The sequence below is a fragment of the Nicotiana tomentosiformis genome, chromosome 11 (genome assembly GCF_000390325.3).
Source record: "Nicotiana tomentosiformis chromosome 11, ASM39032v3, whole genome shotgun sequence".
Taxonomy (NCBI): domain Eukaryota; kingdom Viridiplantae; phylum Streptophyta; class Magnoliopsida; order Solanales; family Solanaceae; genus Nicotiana; species Nicotiana tomentosiformis.
The window spans coordinates 10,013,538-10,030,991 of NC_090822.1; the positions used below are offsets into that span (position 1 = coordinate 10,013,538).

The following is a 17,454-nucleotide window of genomic DNA, read 5'->3' on the forward strand; positions in this document are numbered from 1 at the left end:
TTTGGTCAATATTTTGAGCAAACGGACTCGGATCAGTATTTTGACAGTTCCAGTAGGTTCGTATCGTGATTTAGGACTTGGGCTTATGCCCAAAATTTAATTTGGAGGTCCCCACGTTAAATTATCGACAGTTGACGAAAACTAGAAGGCTAAAGGCTTAAAGATTTTAAAGTTTGACCACAAATTGACTTTTATTGATATCGGGGTCGGATTTGAAACCTTAAAATTTTTATAGGTCCGTTATGTCATTTATGACTTGTGTGCAAAATTTGAGGTCAATCGGACTTGATTTGATAGGTTTCGGCATCGAATGTATAAGTTGGAAATTCTTAAGTCCCTTAAGCTTGAATTGTAGTATGATTTGTGGTTTTAGCATTGTTTGATGTGATTTTAGGTTTCGACTAAATTTGTATGATATTTTAGGACTTGATAGTGTATTTGGTTGAGGTCTCGGGGGCCTCGGGTGAGTTTCAGATGGTTAACGGGTTGAATTTTGGACTTGGAACTTTAATAGAATTTTTCTAATACGCTGTCTGGTTTCCTTCTTCGCGTTCGCGATAGAGGTCTCGCATTCGCGAAGAGGAACTGGAGGCAGACGAAAATTACTCTTCACGTTCGCGAATAGGGGACCGCATTCGCGAAGGGGTAGAGGGAAGTGTTCATCGCGAATGTGTGGGTGCATTCGCGTTCGCGTAGAAGGGCGAGGCCTGGCCGGGCACCAGGCGATAAGGCTTCGCATTCATGTAGGGGAGACCGCGTTCGCAAAGGCCAAGTTTGGCAAGGCATCGCGTTCGCGAAGAAGAAATCTGGGGCAACACAAAAATGTGTTTCGCGAACGCGAGGGTGCTATCGCGTTCGCGAAGAAGAAATTCCTGGACAGCAGAACTTAAGTTTTGGGAATGGGATTTCGTCCCATTTTTTATTATTCAAGATTTTGAGCTCGAGTAAGGCGATTTTTGGGCGATTTTTACGGGAAAACATTGGGGTAAGTGTTCCTTATCCTATATTGATTATATTTCATGATTCCATACTCATTTATATCATAAATCTGTGAATTTATGGAAGAAAAATTATATTTTTATAAAATCTTCCAAAACTGTAAAATAAAGATTTGAAAGCTAATCCGATGTTCGGAATTCGATAATTTTTTGTATGGTTGAACTCGTATCGGAACGGGTGCTCGAATTTCGTGAGTTTTTCCTAGATTCGATGTCACGACCCAAACCGATGGGTCGCGACGGGCACCCGGTACTTTACTCAACCGAGTACCAACATAACGTATCTTTTATATCATTCCATCATAGGTAAATGAACCAGGGTAAAGCATGAGGTAATAAACTTATACATATGACATACTGTCCTATAAGACCCAAAACGATCGCTCGTACACTGAACATAGGCCGACAAGGCCATACAACCTTTCATATATATGACATCTGTTTATAAGCCTCTAAGAATACATAATTTTCATAAAGGTCGGGACAGAGCCCCGCCATACCAAACAATACACATCTAAGGTATACTGACCAAACAAGCAACTCCGGAGCAAATGGAGTGCACCAGCATCTTCCGCTGAGCTGATCGCCTACTTGGAGGATTCTCGACCCGTCTATCAAGACCTACGGGCATGAAACACAGTGTCCCCAGGCAAAAGGGACGTCGGTACAAATAATGTACCGAGTATGTAAGGAATAAAAATCAGTAAATAATAGACATGAGAGAAATATGGAGTAAAAGACTCGACATGTACGTCTGCAAAGCTCTGTGAATCATTTCATTTTTATAATGCCATGCATATGCGTATAAATGTCATACCATGCATAGGTATATGTGTTCATAATATCATCAAGCCTCTGAGGGCATCCCATCACATCATTTCGGCCACTGTGGGCAAATCATCAACGTATACCAGTTGATCAGGTGGTGGTGCGTATATAACGCCGTAACCTTTTCCCATATCCCATATACATATATATACGCGTATATAACGCCATCTGGTCATGGGTCAATGTACATGTATAAATGTATGAAATGCATAAGAAATACGTTAATACGATTTTCTCATAATGTCATAAAAAGAATATGCATGTCGGATAAATTTTATCAAATACGTATTTTTCTAAGACCCATAAACAGAAGATATAATAATAATTCACGTGGGGAATCAAGAATATAGACACCCCTAATATTTCTATGAATAGAGTCATTTATGGAAGTTGTGCATTTGCTCATTTCGTACGTGTCGTATAGATCATGTCAAAAGAAAGAAGGGATAGTCTTAACATACCTGAATCGATTTTCTTGACAATCCTCTAACACACGTTAATTGCGATAAAACACAAAACAAGCCATATGAAAAAGCTCGAAGTAATCACGTTGCTATGCAAAGAAAATCTTGGCCGAAACTTTTCCTTAAAGCACTTATCAATACGTTGCTATGTAAGGAGATTTTGGAGAATGATCTTTGTTGAACTCTTTCCCTAGGAGAATAGAAATAACATTTTGAAAGAATTAGGAATCTTGGCTGAACTCTTTAACGTTACTATGTCCCTTTTCTTAAGAGATTAGAATAGAATTAGGAATGTTATCCTTGATTATTAGGTGGGGCCCACATCTCTAACTTAGTGGCACCTAATTCCTTCAAGTGTGACACATTTATATCTCTCGCAAGAGTCATCAAATGACAAAGGAGGGGTGCTGCCACGTTAATCTTAGCTTGGTCTTATCCAAGATTATTAATTAATTACTCACTAATTTTTATTAACTTGCTAATTTTTCCATTAATCAATAATTCACATAATTAAAAATTATCTCAAATTACTTAAAATACTACTTAATTTTAGCACACCTTATACACCTTACTATCATGGTCATGTGGTACCTTGTAGGGTACAAGTCCATAAATATCGGGTATTATAGCTCGGACCATATTTTATCTCAAATTATCAAATTTCGACGAAACTCATTTTCTTTGATTCGTTTACCCTTTCACCTTCACGAATTTACTCATCATTTGTTTGAAATAGCATAATGCTTATAATCTCCAAATAATCTTGTCCTTGAACTGATGTCAATTATCTTACGACAAATTCAACGTACAATACTACTGGGTGTAACATCGTCGTAATAAATTACTGCGGAACATAACATCGTCGTAATAATGCGAGGCGTAACATTCGAGATGTGGGTCCCACTGTTGATTTTTGAAATAAATTTCGGATTTTAATCCGAAAAATTAGTAAATTCATATGGAATTAATTCCTACAATTTGTATTGAATATATTGAATTGTTTATGACTAGATTTGAGGATTTCGGACACTAATTCGCGAGGCAAGGGTGTATTGAAAACTTAAATAATGTTGCAAAACGAGGTAAGTATCGTGGTTAACCTTGACTCGAGGGAATAGAACCCTTGAATTATTTGCTATGTGAATTTCATGTGTAGCGATGTATAGGCAAGGTGATGAGTGCTTATACTTTGTCAAATTAATTGTTTGCTTAATTATTTAAATATCATAATTTGTTTTAAGACACGAATTAATTATTATAATAATTGTTTCTCTCATATTCCTTGTCAAATATTAATTTTTGAATTTCTGCAATAATTGTTACATGTTTATTTGATTTATGTATCTTAATTGCTACTTGACATTTAGCATATTAAATATTAAACTGTCTATTGTCTCCCTGATTTCCACAATTAATTGCTACTTGTCATTATTTATTTCATAAATAAATTATAATTATTGTATGACTTGATGCTTAATAGTTTCTCATTGAACGTGGTATTTATTGAAGTATTTTTTTTTTCAATTTACATTTAAGAGTTGTTAAAATATATTGGGGGATCGGGTTGCATGCCGCAACAGAAATAAAAATGAATATATTGGGAGATCGGGTTGCACGCCGCAATAGATTTATTTAAAGTTTATATTGTTGGATCGGATTGCGCGCCGCAACAGAATTTATTCTAAGTTTATATTGTTGGAGCGGGTTGCACGCCACAATGGAAATAAATTTAGGGATTATAACTGCTGAATTGACTTCAATTATTGATATTATTTACCGGTCTTACTTCTATTCCTGTTATTATTATTATTATTATTATTATTATTTTTATTATTATTATTATTATTATTATTATTATTATTATTATTATTATTATTATTTTGTACTGGTTAATGTAAGCGACCTGCCTTAGCCTCGTCACTACTTCGTCGAAGTTAGGCTCGGCACTTACAAAGTACATGTGATCGGTTGTACTCATACTATACTCTGAACTTCTTGTGCATATTTTGAAGTTGGTCCCAACGGCGTACTATAGACTTGCTCGGATTTCAGTTACCCAGAGGAGACTTGAGGTATAACTGCACAACGTCCACAGTCCTGAAGTCCCCGTCTACTTTATTTTAACTGTGTGTTTTCTTTCAGACAGCTTTATTTTATTCAGACCCTTATTTGTATTATTCTAGAAGCTCGTGCACTTTAGACTCCAAATCTGGGATGGTATTTAGACATCACGATTATCATGGATTATTCACTTTATTTTAGACTTTATTTCTGCATTTGTTTCTTTGTTATTAATTAATTTAAAATTTTGTTAAAATGACAAATTATATTCTAACATTGGTTTGCCTAGCAAGTGAAATGTTAGGCACCATCACGGTCCCGAATGTGAGAATTTCGGGTCGTGACAGTTGGTATCAGAGCACTAGGTTACATAGGTCTCACGAGTCACAAGAAAACTTAGTAGAGTCTGAAGGATCGGCACGTAGACGTCTGTACTTATCTTTCAGAGGCTATAAAGTTTAGGAACAATATCACCTCTTTCTTATTTTGTCGTGCGATTTTATTATATCATCGATGATTGAACCATTCTATTCTTATTCTCTCGCAGATGGCGAGAACACGTAATACATCTACCGACGGACATGGACCAGATCCCCGGTGGCAACTATGATCAGGGGTAGAGGTCGAGGCTGAGGTCGTGCTAGAGGCCGAGGCAGAGGCAGAGGTAGAGCTTAGTCTAGAACTCAAGCAGCAGCACCTGTTGTAGAACCGCAGGTGGATATTCAGGAGGAGGTTACCGTTCAGACTGTACCGATTGGACCAATTCAGGTCCCAGAAGGATTCATAGCTACTCCAGTACTTCAGGACGCTCTAGTCCGTTTGGTGAGCCTTATGGAGGGTGTGGCCCAGAATGGTACATTTTCAGTGGCACCAGCCATCTCACAGGCTGGGGGAGGAGAACAAACTCCCACTACTCTAGCTCCGGAGCAGATGGCTCCCCAGTATCAGGCTCCAGTAGCCCCGCCAGTTGGGGTAGTTCAGCCAGTTGTTGCGGTACATGCCGGTGATAAGCCTGACATGTCTTCTGAGGCCTTATTGAGACTGGATAAGTTTACTAAGCTCTTTCCAGTTCACTTCAGTGGTATACCTTCTGAGGACTCACATAATTATCTTGACTGCTGCCATGAGGTGCTGCGGAACATGGGTATAGTCGAGACAAATGGGGTCGATTTTGCTGTATTTCAGATGACGGGTTCCGCCAAGAGGTGGTGGAGAGATTATACATTGACCAGACCAGTTGGATCGCCTGCATTGACCTGGGAGAAGTTCTCACGGCTATATTTAGATAAGTTTCTCCCTATCACATTGAGAGAGGATTACCGTAGGCAATTTGAGCATCTACAACGGGGCAGTATGACTGTTACTCAGTATGAGTCTCATTTTGTGGATTTAACTCGTCATGCTCTCCCTTTACTTCCTACTGAGGGAGAGAGAGCGAGGAGGTTTACTGAGGGACTTACTCACCCTATTAGGCTTCAGATGGCCAAGAAAACCGGGAGTGGGATTTCCTTTCAAGGGGCTGCTAATGTTACGAGGAGGATCGAGATGGTTCTTGCATAAGAGAGAGGGTAGGGGTCTGATAAGAGGCCTCGTCAGTTTGGTGGGTTCAGTGGTGCCTCGTCTGGAGGTAGGGGTAATTTTGGTTGGGGTCATCCTCCTAGACCATTTCATTCAGCATTTCAGGCATCTAACGGTGTTTTAGGGAGTCACGGTCCTATTATGCCTTACTCTGGGCAGCCAACATTTAGTGCACATTCAGCTCCTATCAGAGCACCTCCACTCTAGAGTCACTACAATGGTTATTCGGCCCATTTGGGCCAGCTTCAGCTTTAGTAGTCACGGCAACAGGATGGGTGTTATGAGTGTGGGAACATTAGTCACATAAGGAGGTATTGCCCTAGGTTGTCGAGTAACAGATCTCGGCAGGATTCTCGTGCCATCATACTGGCACCGGTTGCTTCACCGCCTGCTCAGCCAACTAGAGGTAGGGGTGGGCATATATCAGTTAGAACCGAAAAAACCGACAGAACCGAAAATATTTTTATTTCGGTTTCGGTTATTCGGACTTTTCGGTCGGTTTCAATTTAAAAATTTTAAAATTCAATTTTTCGGTTCGGTCATTGGTTATTGATTTATTTTGTTCGGTTAACCGAAAAACCAAATTATTAGAAAATGGATTCTTTAAACTATATATAGGCTAAGCCCAATATAACAAATACTAGACCCAATTTTAAGTTCCATCAAAGACAACCCACTCTTAACAAATACTAGGCCCACACTTAAAGACTTTTAGGCATCGGCTTTTCCCACTCTTAAGCTTTTCCCAAATACGCTAGGGTTCTTTTTCTTCAAACTTCTCTCTCTAGTCTCTATCGCCATTGATACACTGGTGCGGTTGTGCCGGTAAGCTTAATTTTTATTATATTTCTCTCATTTCTTCTTTTTTGTTCTCTTTCCTAGCTGAACTTCTCTTCTTTCTCTCATTTTAGTAAAGTTTTTCTTTTTTTTCTGCTAAAAATTAGTAGTTAAAGACTTAAAGGTGCATGTATATTGTTGAAAGAAGTCTTGACTCTTGAATTTGATGTCCATTTTCTGTCTCCTTGCTCGGTTATTATTTCTGTTTCCTCATTTAATTTTGTGCTTGTTTCTGTCTCCTCCTCTAACTTCCTTTATCGCATTATTATAGCTCAGTGTTTTATTATTCTGCTTGTATTCGTTTTCGTAGATGGAAAAAAATAGAATTAGGGTAAGCGAAGCATGCGAAGGTGGGGGTTCAAATGATAGCATACCTAACACTGAATGTCTCAGTCCTGATGAAGCTCCAAAGAAAAGAAAATTCATGCAACCTAGATCTGATACTTGGAACCATTTTGAAAAGTATGATGATCCTAGTGGAGCTAAAAGAGGAAAATGTAAGTATTGTGAAAAAACTTATGCAGCTGCTACGAAAGGTAATGGTACTAAATCAATGAACAATCATCTCACTAAGTGTCCCAAAATGCCCCGTAAAATAGAAAATAGTCAAACACAACTAAGTTTTCTACCAGCTTCAAATGGGACAAATGAAGGGGTGCTTACCACTTGGAAATTTGATCAAGTACTTATTAGGAGAGCTTTAGCTCAAATGATAATTTTGGATGAACTGCCATTTAGTTTTGTTGAAAAAAAAGGATTTAAGAAGTTTATAGGAGTCACAATACCTCAATTTCAAATTCCTTCTCGTAGAACATTGACAAGAGATTGTTATGAACTTTATTGTGAACAAAGACAAAGTTTGAAGAAGTCCTTCAATGAAGCACGTCCAAAAATCTATCTTACAATATATACTTGGACTTCTATACAAAGAATAAACTATATATGTGTCTTACTGCTCACTTTATTGACAACGATTGGAAATTGCATAAAAGGATAATAAACTTTTGTCCTATCTCTAGTCATAAGGGTGATGATATGGCGGCGGTTATTACTAATTACTTGCTTGATTGGGGTTTGGAAAATGTATTTACTATAACGGTAGATAATGCTAGTTCCAGTGATGTCACAGTAAGAGAAGTGTCTAAACAATTGACTACTTGGGGAACTAATATAATGAATGGTAAACACTTGCATGTTAGATGTATGGCTCACATACTTAATCTCATTGTACAAGATGGGTTGACAGAAATTGGTGTTTCTATCAAGAGAGTTAGACAAGCTGTGAGATACATTAGACTGTCTCCCGCTAGGATTAGAAAGTTTAAAGAATGTTGTGAATCTTAAAAGTTAACTTCCAAGAGAACATTATGCTTAGATGTTTCTACTCGATGAAACTCTACATACATGATGTTAGACACAGCACAATAATTTGAGCTTGCCTTTGACAAATATAGTTTCTTTGATACTGGATTGTTGCATTATCTTCGTACCTATGTATGTGAAGATGGAACTAGTACAGGTGATCTCACAAGTGCTGACTGGGATAATGTGAGAATAATGGTAAAATTTCTTGAAGCTTTTTATTTGCTTACTTTGAGGGTCTCTGGTTCTATTTATGTCACTTCCAATGTATATTTTATTGAAATTTGTGAGCTTGATCTTATTTTGAAAGAGTGGATGGAACATGAAGATGCTAGTTTGAAAGAAATGGCAAAAAAATTGAAAGAAAAATTTGTCAAGTATTGAGGTGAACCTGAAAAAAATGAACAATATGATCTTTATTGCATCAATTTTGGATCCCTGTAACAAGCTTGACTATGTTCCTTTTGCAATTGTGAGGATGTTTGGAGAAAAAGAAGGGAAGAAATTGATTTTAGAAGTGAAAAATTATATGGATTCTTTGTTTGATTATTATGTAAAGAAAAATTCAAAAGGATCTACATCTGCTTCATCTAGAAACACAACAGCTACTGTGAGTGGTTATGGTAGCTTTTTGAAAAGAGGAACAATGAGAACGAAATTGGAATTTGAGAAACATAAGGAAGTGACAGGAGGTTTGGGTGCTAAATCAGAGTTAGATAGATATCTTGATGAAGATATTGAGCTTGAAACGGATGAGTTTAAAATCTTAAAGTGGTGAAAAATCAATGAGCCTAGATTTTCCATTCTTGCGGAGATGGCTCGTGATGTGTTAGCCATTCCTATTTCAAGTGTTGCATCAGAATATGCATTCAGTACTGGAGGTCGCATTCTTGACTCGTTTAGGAGTTCGTTGACGCCTAAACTGGTGCAATCTCTTATTTGTCTTCAAGATTGGCTTAGAATTGAACCTATTCCTATTAAAGTTGAGGAAGACTTGGAGTATCTAGAACAACTGAAACTTGGTAATTATTTTGTATTTTGCATTTATTATATTACAAATAGTTTACTTAACACTGATGCCTGACAAAGTTTTCTTCAATATTTTCCTTAGATTTGGCTAATTGTGCAAAAGATTCAACTATTATTGACATATAGTTGCAACCTGTGGCATGTGTGGTAAGTTGATAACCTTCTGTATATTTGATGATATAATACCGATATACTTTATTATAAATCAATTGTGTTTTTGACTTATAATTATGTCTTTTTTTGCAAAGGTTTGATCATGGCGCCTAAATGGAACTTACAGATTATGTATCATCTTCGTAAATGCTTCGATCAACAAGTAAATAGACAAGTAGTAAATAGACAAGTGATGCTGCAGTAATAACTTGCTAGTGAGCTCTTTTGGTAGACAAGCTGATGCTGCATTAGTACTTAATATAGTTATTTTGCTGGTTTTGAGACTTCAACAACATGAAAACTTTCTAACTTCTGGATTCCTCTTTTGGTTATGTAATATTACTTGTACTAAACAGTGGTTTCCTACTAGCTGCTCAAGCTAACTTTTGGATATAATGAATGAAGTTCATGTGCAAATTATCACATTGGCATGTTTTTAGGTTTTTGGCAGCAAAGCAGCATAGATTCTGGGTTTTTTGTTCTCTCATGGCTGAATATTGGACATATGTTGCTGCATATTGAATTTGATATGGGTATTCTGTTTCTTGATTATGTGCAAATTATCACATTGGCATGTGATTTTATAAATAAATCAGATGGGTGCTGCTTTTCGAGCTCCTATTGGTGGTCTGTTGTTCGCTCTAGAAGAAATGGCATCTTGGTATATTTTAAAAAATGTACATGCTTTTATCTGATTCTTGATAGACCAAAAGGTTTCTGGGAGATAATAGTCCTTATCGCTATATTTGTGTTACTAAGATTATAGTAGATTTTCTCTACAAATCAGATTTTTTTAAATCAAGAATACTCCTCAACAACACATTTATATAAATAAAAGAACGGATTTATGATTTATCACATTCAAGCAACACAAGAAGTCCAAAATTTTAGAAAAAACCAACAAATTAGTCAGTCCAATTAATACGTAGAAGAAGCCCAATATGATAATGTTCAAACCGAAAACCGAACCCAAATAAACCGAACCGAAATTAGAAAATCGAACTAAACCGAACTTATTTCAGTTCGGTTTCAGTTACTACTTTTACAAAACCTAAAACCAAATAATAGAACCAAATTTCTTCAAACCGAACTGAACCGATTGAACGCCCACCCCTAGCTAGAGGTAGGAGACAGGCAGCTAGAGGTGGAGATCAGGCCATTAGAGGTGGAGGTCAGGCCGTTATAGGTGGAAGCCAACCAGTTAGAGGCCGTCCCAGAGACTCAGTTCAGAGTGGTGGAGCCCAGTCCCGATTTTATGCTTTTCCACCTAGGCCTGAAGTCGAGTCATCTGATGTTGTGATCACAGGTATTATTCCAGTTTGCCATAGAGATGCTTCAGTTCTATTTGATCAAAGATCTACTTATTCCTATGTGTCCTCATATTTTTCTTCATATTTGGTTGTGCCTCGTGATTCTCTGGGTGCTTCTGTGTGTGTATCTATACCGGTGGGAGACTGTGTTATGATAGACCATGTTTATCGTTCGCGTGTGGTTACTATTGGTAGTCTTGAGACTAGTATGGATCTTCTACTTCTTGATATAGCAGATTTTGATGTCATCTTGGGTATGGATTGGCTGTCACCTTATCATGCTATATTGGCTGTCACCTGGTCATTCTACCAGCAGGGTTATTTCTTATATGAAGGCTCAGCGTAAAGTCGAGAAAGGATGTCTAGCCTATTTGGCTTATATTCGCGATCCCAATGCGGGTGTTCCTTTTATGGGCTCAATACTATTTGGCTCCGGGTACTCAGCCCATTTCTATTTCACTATACCGTATGGTCCCTCCGGAACTGAAAGAACTGAAGGAGCAGTTACAAGACTTGCTTGATCAGGGATTTTATTAGACCTAGTGTCTCGCCCTAGGGTGCACCAGTGTTATTTGTAAAGAAGAAAGATGGTTCAATGCAAATGTGTATAGACTATCGGCAGTTGAACAAGGCTACTATCAAGAACAAGTATCCACTACCAAGAATTGATGACTTATTCGATCAGCTTCAGGGTGCCAAGGTGTTTTCAAAGATCGACTTGAGGTCTGGTTACCATCGGTTGAATATTAGGGCATCTATGTCCCTAAGACAGCTTTTCAGACTCGGTATGGGCATTACGAATTCCTAGTGATGTCATTTGGGTTGATAAATGCCCCAACATCATTTATGGATTTAATGAACCGGGTATTCAGACCCTATCTGGATTCTTTTGTGTTTGTATTCATTGATGATATCTTGATTTACCCCAGCAATCGAAAGGAGCATGAGCAGCATCTTCGGACTGTGCTTCAGATTTAAAAAAAAAAATCAATTATATGCAAAATTTTCAAAATGTGAATTTGGTTAGACTCAGTTGCCTTTTTGGGGCATGTTGTGTCGGCAGAAGGTATAAAAGTGGATCCTAAGAAGATTGAGGTTGTTCAAAATTGGCCTAGACCTACTTCAGTTACAGAGATCGATAGTTTCCTGGGTTTGGCAGGTTATTATCGTCGGTTCATGGAGGGGCTTTCATCTATAGCAAGCCCATTGACTAGACTAACCCAGAAAGGTGTTCCATTCGGATGGTCATACGGGTGTAAGTTGAGCTTTTAGAAGCTCAAGACTGCTTTGACTACGGCGCCATTGTTGGTATTATCCACAAGTTCAGGATCTTATACGGTGTATTGTGATGCATCTTGCATTGGACTTGGTGAAGTATTGATGCAAGATGGCAGGGTGATTGCATATGCGTCGCGACAGTTGAAAGTTCACGAGAAGAATTATCATGTTCATGGCACTGAAGATTTGGAGGCATTACCTCTACGGTGTCTCGTGTGAGGTATTTACTGATCATCGTAGCCTTCAGTATCTGTTCAAACAAAAAGATCTTAATTTGAGGCAGAGAAGATGGTTGGAGTTATTGAAAGACTATGATATCACCATTTTGTATCACCCTGGAAAGGCTAATGTGGTGGCCAATCCTTTGATTAGAAAGGTTATGAGTATGGGCAACCTTGCTTATATTCTGGTTGGTGAGAGACCGTTAGTTGTAGATGTCTAGACTTTGGCTAATCAGTTCGTGAGGTTAGATGTTTCAGAAACCAGTCGGGTTCTAGCTTGCACAGTCGCTCGGTCTTCTTTACATGAGCGCATCAGAGAGCGGTAGTATGATGATCCTCATTTACTTTTCCTTAAGGACACGGTGCGGCACGGTGATGTCAAACAGGTTGTTGTGGGGGAAGATGGAGTTCTGCGAATGCAGGGTCGTATTTGTGTGCCTAATGTGGATGGACTTCGTGAATTAATTCTGGAAGAGGCCCACATTCCAAGTATTCTATTCATCTAGGTACCGCCAAAATGTATCAAGATTTGCGGCAACATTATTGGTGGAGGAGAATGAAGAAATATATAGTTGCATATGTAGCTCGGTGTCTGAATTGTCAGCAAGTTAAGTACGAGCATCAGAGACCTGGTGGTTTGCTTCAGAAGTTAGAAATTCCTGAGTGGAAGTGGGAGCGTATCACTATGGATTTTGTTGTTGGGCTCCCACGGACTCAGAGAAAATTTGACGCAGTTTGGGTCATTGTGGACAGGTTGACCAAGTCAGCACATTTCATTCCAGTGGCAGTTACTTATTCTTCAGAGCGGTTAGCTGAAATTTATATTCGTGAGATTGTCCGCCTTCACGGCGTGCCCGTGTCTATTATTTCAGATCAAGGTACGCATTTTACCTCACACTTTTGGAGGGCTGTACAGTGTGAGTTAGGCACGCAGGTTGAGTTGAGTACAACATTTCATCCACAGACAGACGGACAGTTAGAGCGCACTATTCAGATGCTTCGCGCTTGTATTATAAACTTTGAAGGTTCTTGGGATCAGTTCTTGCCACTTGCGGGCTTTGCTTATAATAATAGCTACCAGTCGAGCATTCAGATGGCTCCATGTGAGGCATTATACGGAAGGCGGTGCCGATCGCCAGTTGGCTGGTTTGAACCGGGAGAGGCTCGGTTATTGGATACCGATTTGGTACAAGATGCCTTGGATAAGGTCAAAATTATTCAGGATCAACTTTGCACAACTCAGTCTAGGCAAAAGAGTTATGCCGACCGTAAAGTTCATGATATTGCATTCATGGTTGGAGAAAGAGTATTGCTCCGGGTTTCACCTATGAAAGGTGTAATGAGGTTCGGAAAGAAGGGCAAGTTGAGCCCTAGGTATATAGGACCCTTCGAAATTCTTAAAAGGGTGAGCGAAGTAGCCTACAGGCTTGCATTACTACCTAGTTTATTAGCGGTTCATCCAGTGTTCCATGTGTCTATGCTCTGAAAATATTATGGTGATCCGTCTCATGTGTTAGATTTCAGCTCAGTCCAATTGGACAAGGATTTGACTTATGAGGAGGAGCCGATAGCTATTCTAGCCCGGCAGGTCCGACAATTGAGGTCTAAGAGTTATCCTTTAGTTCGGGTGCAATGGAGAGGTCAGCCGGTAGAAGCATCTACCTGGGAGTCCGAGTCGGACATGCGGAGTACATATCCACACTTTTTCACCAGCTCAGGTACTTTTTCTAATTCCGTTCGAGGACGAACGTTTGTTTTAGAGGTGGAGAATGTGATGACCCAAAATGTTATCTTTAAATTTAATAATTATTTCTGTGTCCTAAGACCTAGAAAAGTACTATTCATCATTCCTCGACTTGCGTGCGTAATCCATATAATTTTCCGGAAAGTTTTTATATGAAAAATTGATTAAAATTAGAAATAGAGCCTTAAAACTCAACTGAGTTGGCTTTGATCAACATTTTGAGCAAACGAACTCGGATCAGTATTTTGACAATTTCGCTAGGTCCGTATCGTGATTTGGGACTTGGGCGTATGCCTGAAATTTAATTTGGAGGTCCCTAACTTGAATTATCGTAGTTGGTGAAAACTAGAAGCCTAAAGGCATAAAGATTTTAAAGTTTAACCACAAATTGACTTTTATTGATATCGGGGTCGGATTTGAGTCCTTAAAATTGTCATAGGTCAATTATGTCATTTATGACTTGTGTGCAAAATTTGAGGTCAATCGGACTTGATTTGATAGGTTTCGACATCGAATGTAGAAGTTGAAAATTCTTAAGTTCCTTAAGCTTGAATTGTGGTATGATTTGTGGTTTTAGCGTTGTTTGATGTGATTTGAGATTTTGACTAAATTTGTATGATGTTTTAGGATTTGGTGGTGTATTTGGTTGAGGTCCCGGGGGCCTCGGGTGAGTTTCAAATGGCTAACAGATTGAATTTTGGACTTGGAACTTTGCTGGAAATTTTCTTATGTACTGTATGGTTTCCTTCTTCGCGATCGCGATAGAGGGCTCGCGTTCGTGAAGAGGAACTAGAGGCAGGCGAAATTTACTATTCGCGCTCACGAAGAGGGGACCGTGTTCGCGAAGGGGTAAAGGGCAGTGTTCATCGCGAACGCGTGGGAGCGTTCGCGTTCGCGTTCGCGTAGAAGGGCGAGGCCTGGCCAAGCGCCAGGCGATAAGGCTTTGCGCTCGTGTAGGGGAGACCGTATTCGCGAAGGCCAAGTTTGGCAAGGCATCACGTTCGTGAGACTACCCTCACGTTCACGAAGAAGAAATCTGGGGCAACACAAAAATGTGCTTCGCGAACGCGAGGGTGCTATCGCGTTCGCGAAGAAGAAATTCCTCGACAATAGAACTTAAGTTGTAGAAATGGGATTTCGTCCCATTTTTCATTATTCAAGATTTTGAGCTCGGGTAAGGTGACTTTTGGGCGATGTTTACGAGAAAATATTGGGGTAAGTATTCCTTATCCTATATCGATTATATTTCATGATTACATACTCATTTAAATTATGAATCCGTGAATTTATGGAAGAAAAATCAGATTTTTATAAAATCTTACAAAAATGTAAAATGAAGATTTGAAAGCCAATCCGATGTCGGAATTCGATAATTTTTATATGGTTGAACTCGTATCGGAACGGATGTTCGGATTTCGTGAGTTTTTTCGGGATTCGAGACGTGGGTCTCACTGCTGATTTTTGAAATAAATTTCGGATTTTAATCCGGAAAATTAGTAAATTCATTTGAAATTAATTCCTACGGTTTGTATTGAATATATTGAATTGTTTATGACTAGTTTTGAGTATTTCGGACACTAATTCGCGAGGCAAGGGTGTATTGAAAACTTAAATAATGTTGCAAAACGAGGTAAGTATCGTGGTTAACCTTGACTCGAGGGAATAGAACCCTTGAATTATTTGCTATGTGAATTTCATGTGTAGCGATGTATAGGCAAGGTGATGAGTGCTTATACTTTGTCAAATTAATTGTTTGCTTAATTATTTAAATATCATAATTTGTTTTAAGACACGAATTAATTATTATAATAATTGTTTCTCTCATATTCCTTGTCAAATATTAATTTTTGAATTTCTGCAATAATTGTTACATGTTTATTTGATTTATGTATCTTAATTGCTACTTGACATTTAGCATATTAAATATTAAACTGTCTATTGTCTCCCTGATTTTCACAATTAATTGCTACTTGTCATTATTTATTTCATAAATAAATTATAATTATTGTATGACTTGATGCTTAATAGTTTCTCATTGAACGTGGTATTTATTGAAGTATTTTTTTTTCAATTTACATTTAAGAGTTGTTAAAATATATTGGGGGATCGGGTTGCACGCCGCAACGGAAATGAAATTGAATATATTGGGGGATCGGGTTGCACGCCGCAACGGATTTTATTCTAAATTTATATTGTTGGAGCGGGTTACACGTCGCAATGGAAATAAATTGAGGGATTATGACTACTGAATTGACTTCAATTATTAATATTATTTACCGGTCTTACTTCTATTCCTGTTATTATTATTATTATTATTATTATTATTATTATTATTATTATTATTATTATTATTATTATTATTATTATTATTATTATTGTGTACAGGTTAATGTAAGCGACATGCCTTAGCCTCGTCACTACTTCGTCGAGGTTAGGCTCGGTACTTACAGAGTATATGTGGTCGGTTGTACTCATACTACACTCTACACTTCTTGTGCAGATTTCGGAGTTGGTCCCAGCAGTGTACTATAGACTTGCTCGGATTTCAGCTACCCAGAGGAGACTTGAGGTATAACTGCACAGCGTCCGCAGTTCTGAAGTCCCCGTCTACTTTATTTTAGCTGTGTGTTTTCTTTCAGACAACTTTATTTTATTCAGACCCTTATTTATATTATTCTAGAAGTTCGTGTACTTGTGACTCCAGTTCTGGGATGGTATTTAGACATCACGATTATCATGGATTATTCACTTTATTTTTGACTTTATTTCCGCATTTGTTTCTTTGTTATTAATTAATTTAAAATTTTGTTAAAATGACAAATTATATTCTAACGTTGGCTTGCCTAGCAAGTAAAATATTAGGCGTCATCACGGTCCCGAAGGTGGGAATTTTGGTCGTGACATTATATCTCAATTTTGAGGGTGTTTGGTAAAGATTAGATTTGATTTTGGCTGAATTTTATATTGAAACTCGAAGAAGAAGAAGAAGAAGAAGAAGAAGAAGAAGAAGAAGAAGAAGAAGAAGAAGAACACATGACATACAATATACTTACAAAATTATATTAAAGTTGTATTATAATTGCATGTAAATTGTATTTAAGTTGTATTCTGTTGTATTTATATATTTTTTTATTTGAATGTTGTATGAAAGTTAAAAAATAGTTGTATAATGTATGAATCATTGTATGAAAGTTGTATTTAAGTTATAAATACTATCTTTTTACGTAAATTTATTGATATGTATCAAAATTGTATTAAAAGAGAAAATTTTGATTCAAATTTCAGAGAGGAAGAAGAACACACTACATACAAAATATTGTCACGGCCCAATTTCCCCTCCGTGTGACGTCGTGACGGCACCTAGTCTCTACAACTAGGTAAGCCTAACATTTTGCGGAATAATGAAATAAAAATATAAATTTAACCAATTATTCAAAAATACACAACAAATCCCAAAACCCGGAACATCGTGAATCACAAACTACATAAGGAAAATCTAGTGTCTCTATACATCAGAGTCTAACAAGGAAAAATACAGAAGATAATGGGCATGAGAAAGAGTAGAAGGGGACTCCGAGGTCTGCGGACGCG

General features: G+C 37.9%; 1 protein-coding gene and 1 long non-coding RNA gene across 2 annotated transcripts; both read left to right on the forward strand.

Moving 5' to 3' along the window:
• Nucleotides 1-5,281: 5,281 nt before the first annotated feature.
• LOC138901032 (uncharacterized) lies at nt 5,282-5,911 on the forward strand. The gene has a single exon (XM_070188759.1). It carries the CDS (start codon nt 5,282-5,284, stop codon nt 5,909-5,911), a length of 630 nt encoding a protein of 209 aa, XP_070044860.1.
• Nucleotides 5,912-8,975: 3,064 nt separating this feature from the next.
• LOC117279044 (uncharacterized) lies at nt 8,976-9,430 on the forward strand. Its single transcript, XR_004509438.2, has 3 exons — nt 8,976-9,150; nt 9,240-9,304; nt 9,406-9,430. It is a non-coding gene; the product is annotated as an uncharacterized lncRNA (long non-coding RNA).
• Nucleotides 9,431-17,454: the final 8,024 nt, after the last annotated feature.

Coding starts and splice junctions, on each gene's coding strand:
- LOC138901032 (XM_070188759.1), top strand. CDS start 5,282: ATGGCTCCCCAGTATCAGGCTCCAGTAGCCCCGCCAGTTGGGGTAGTT.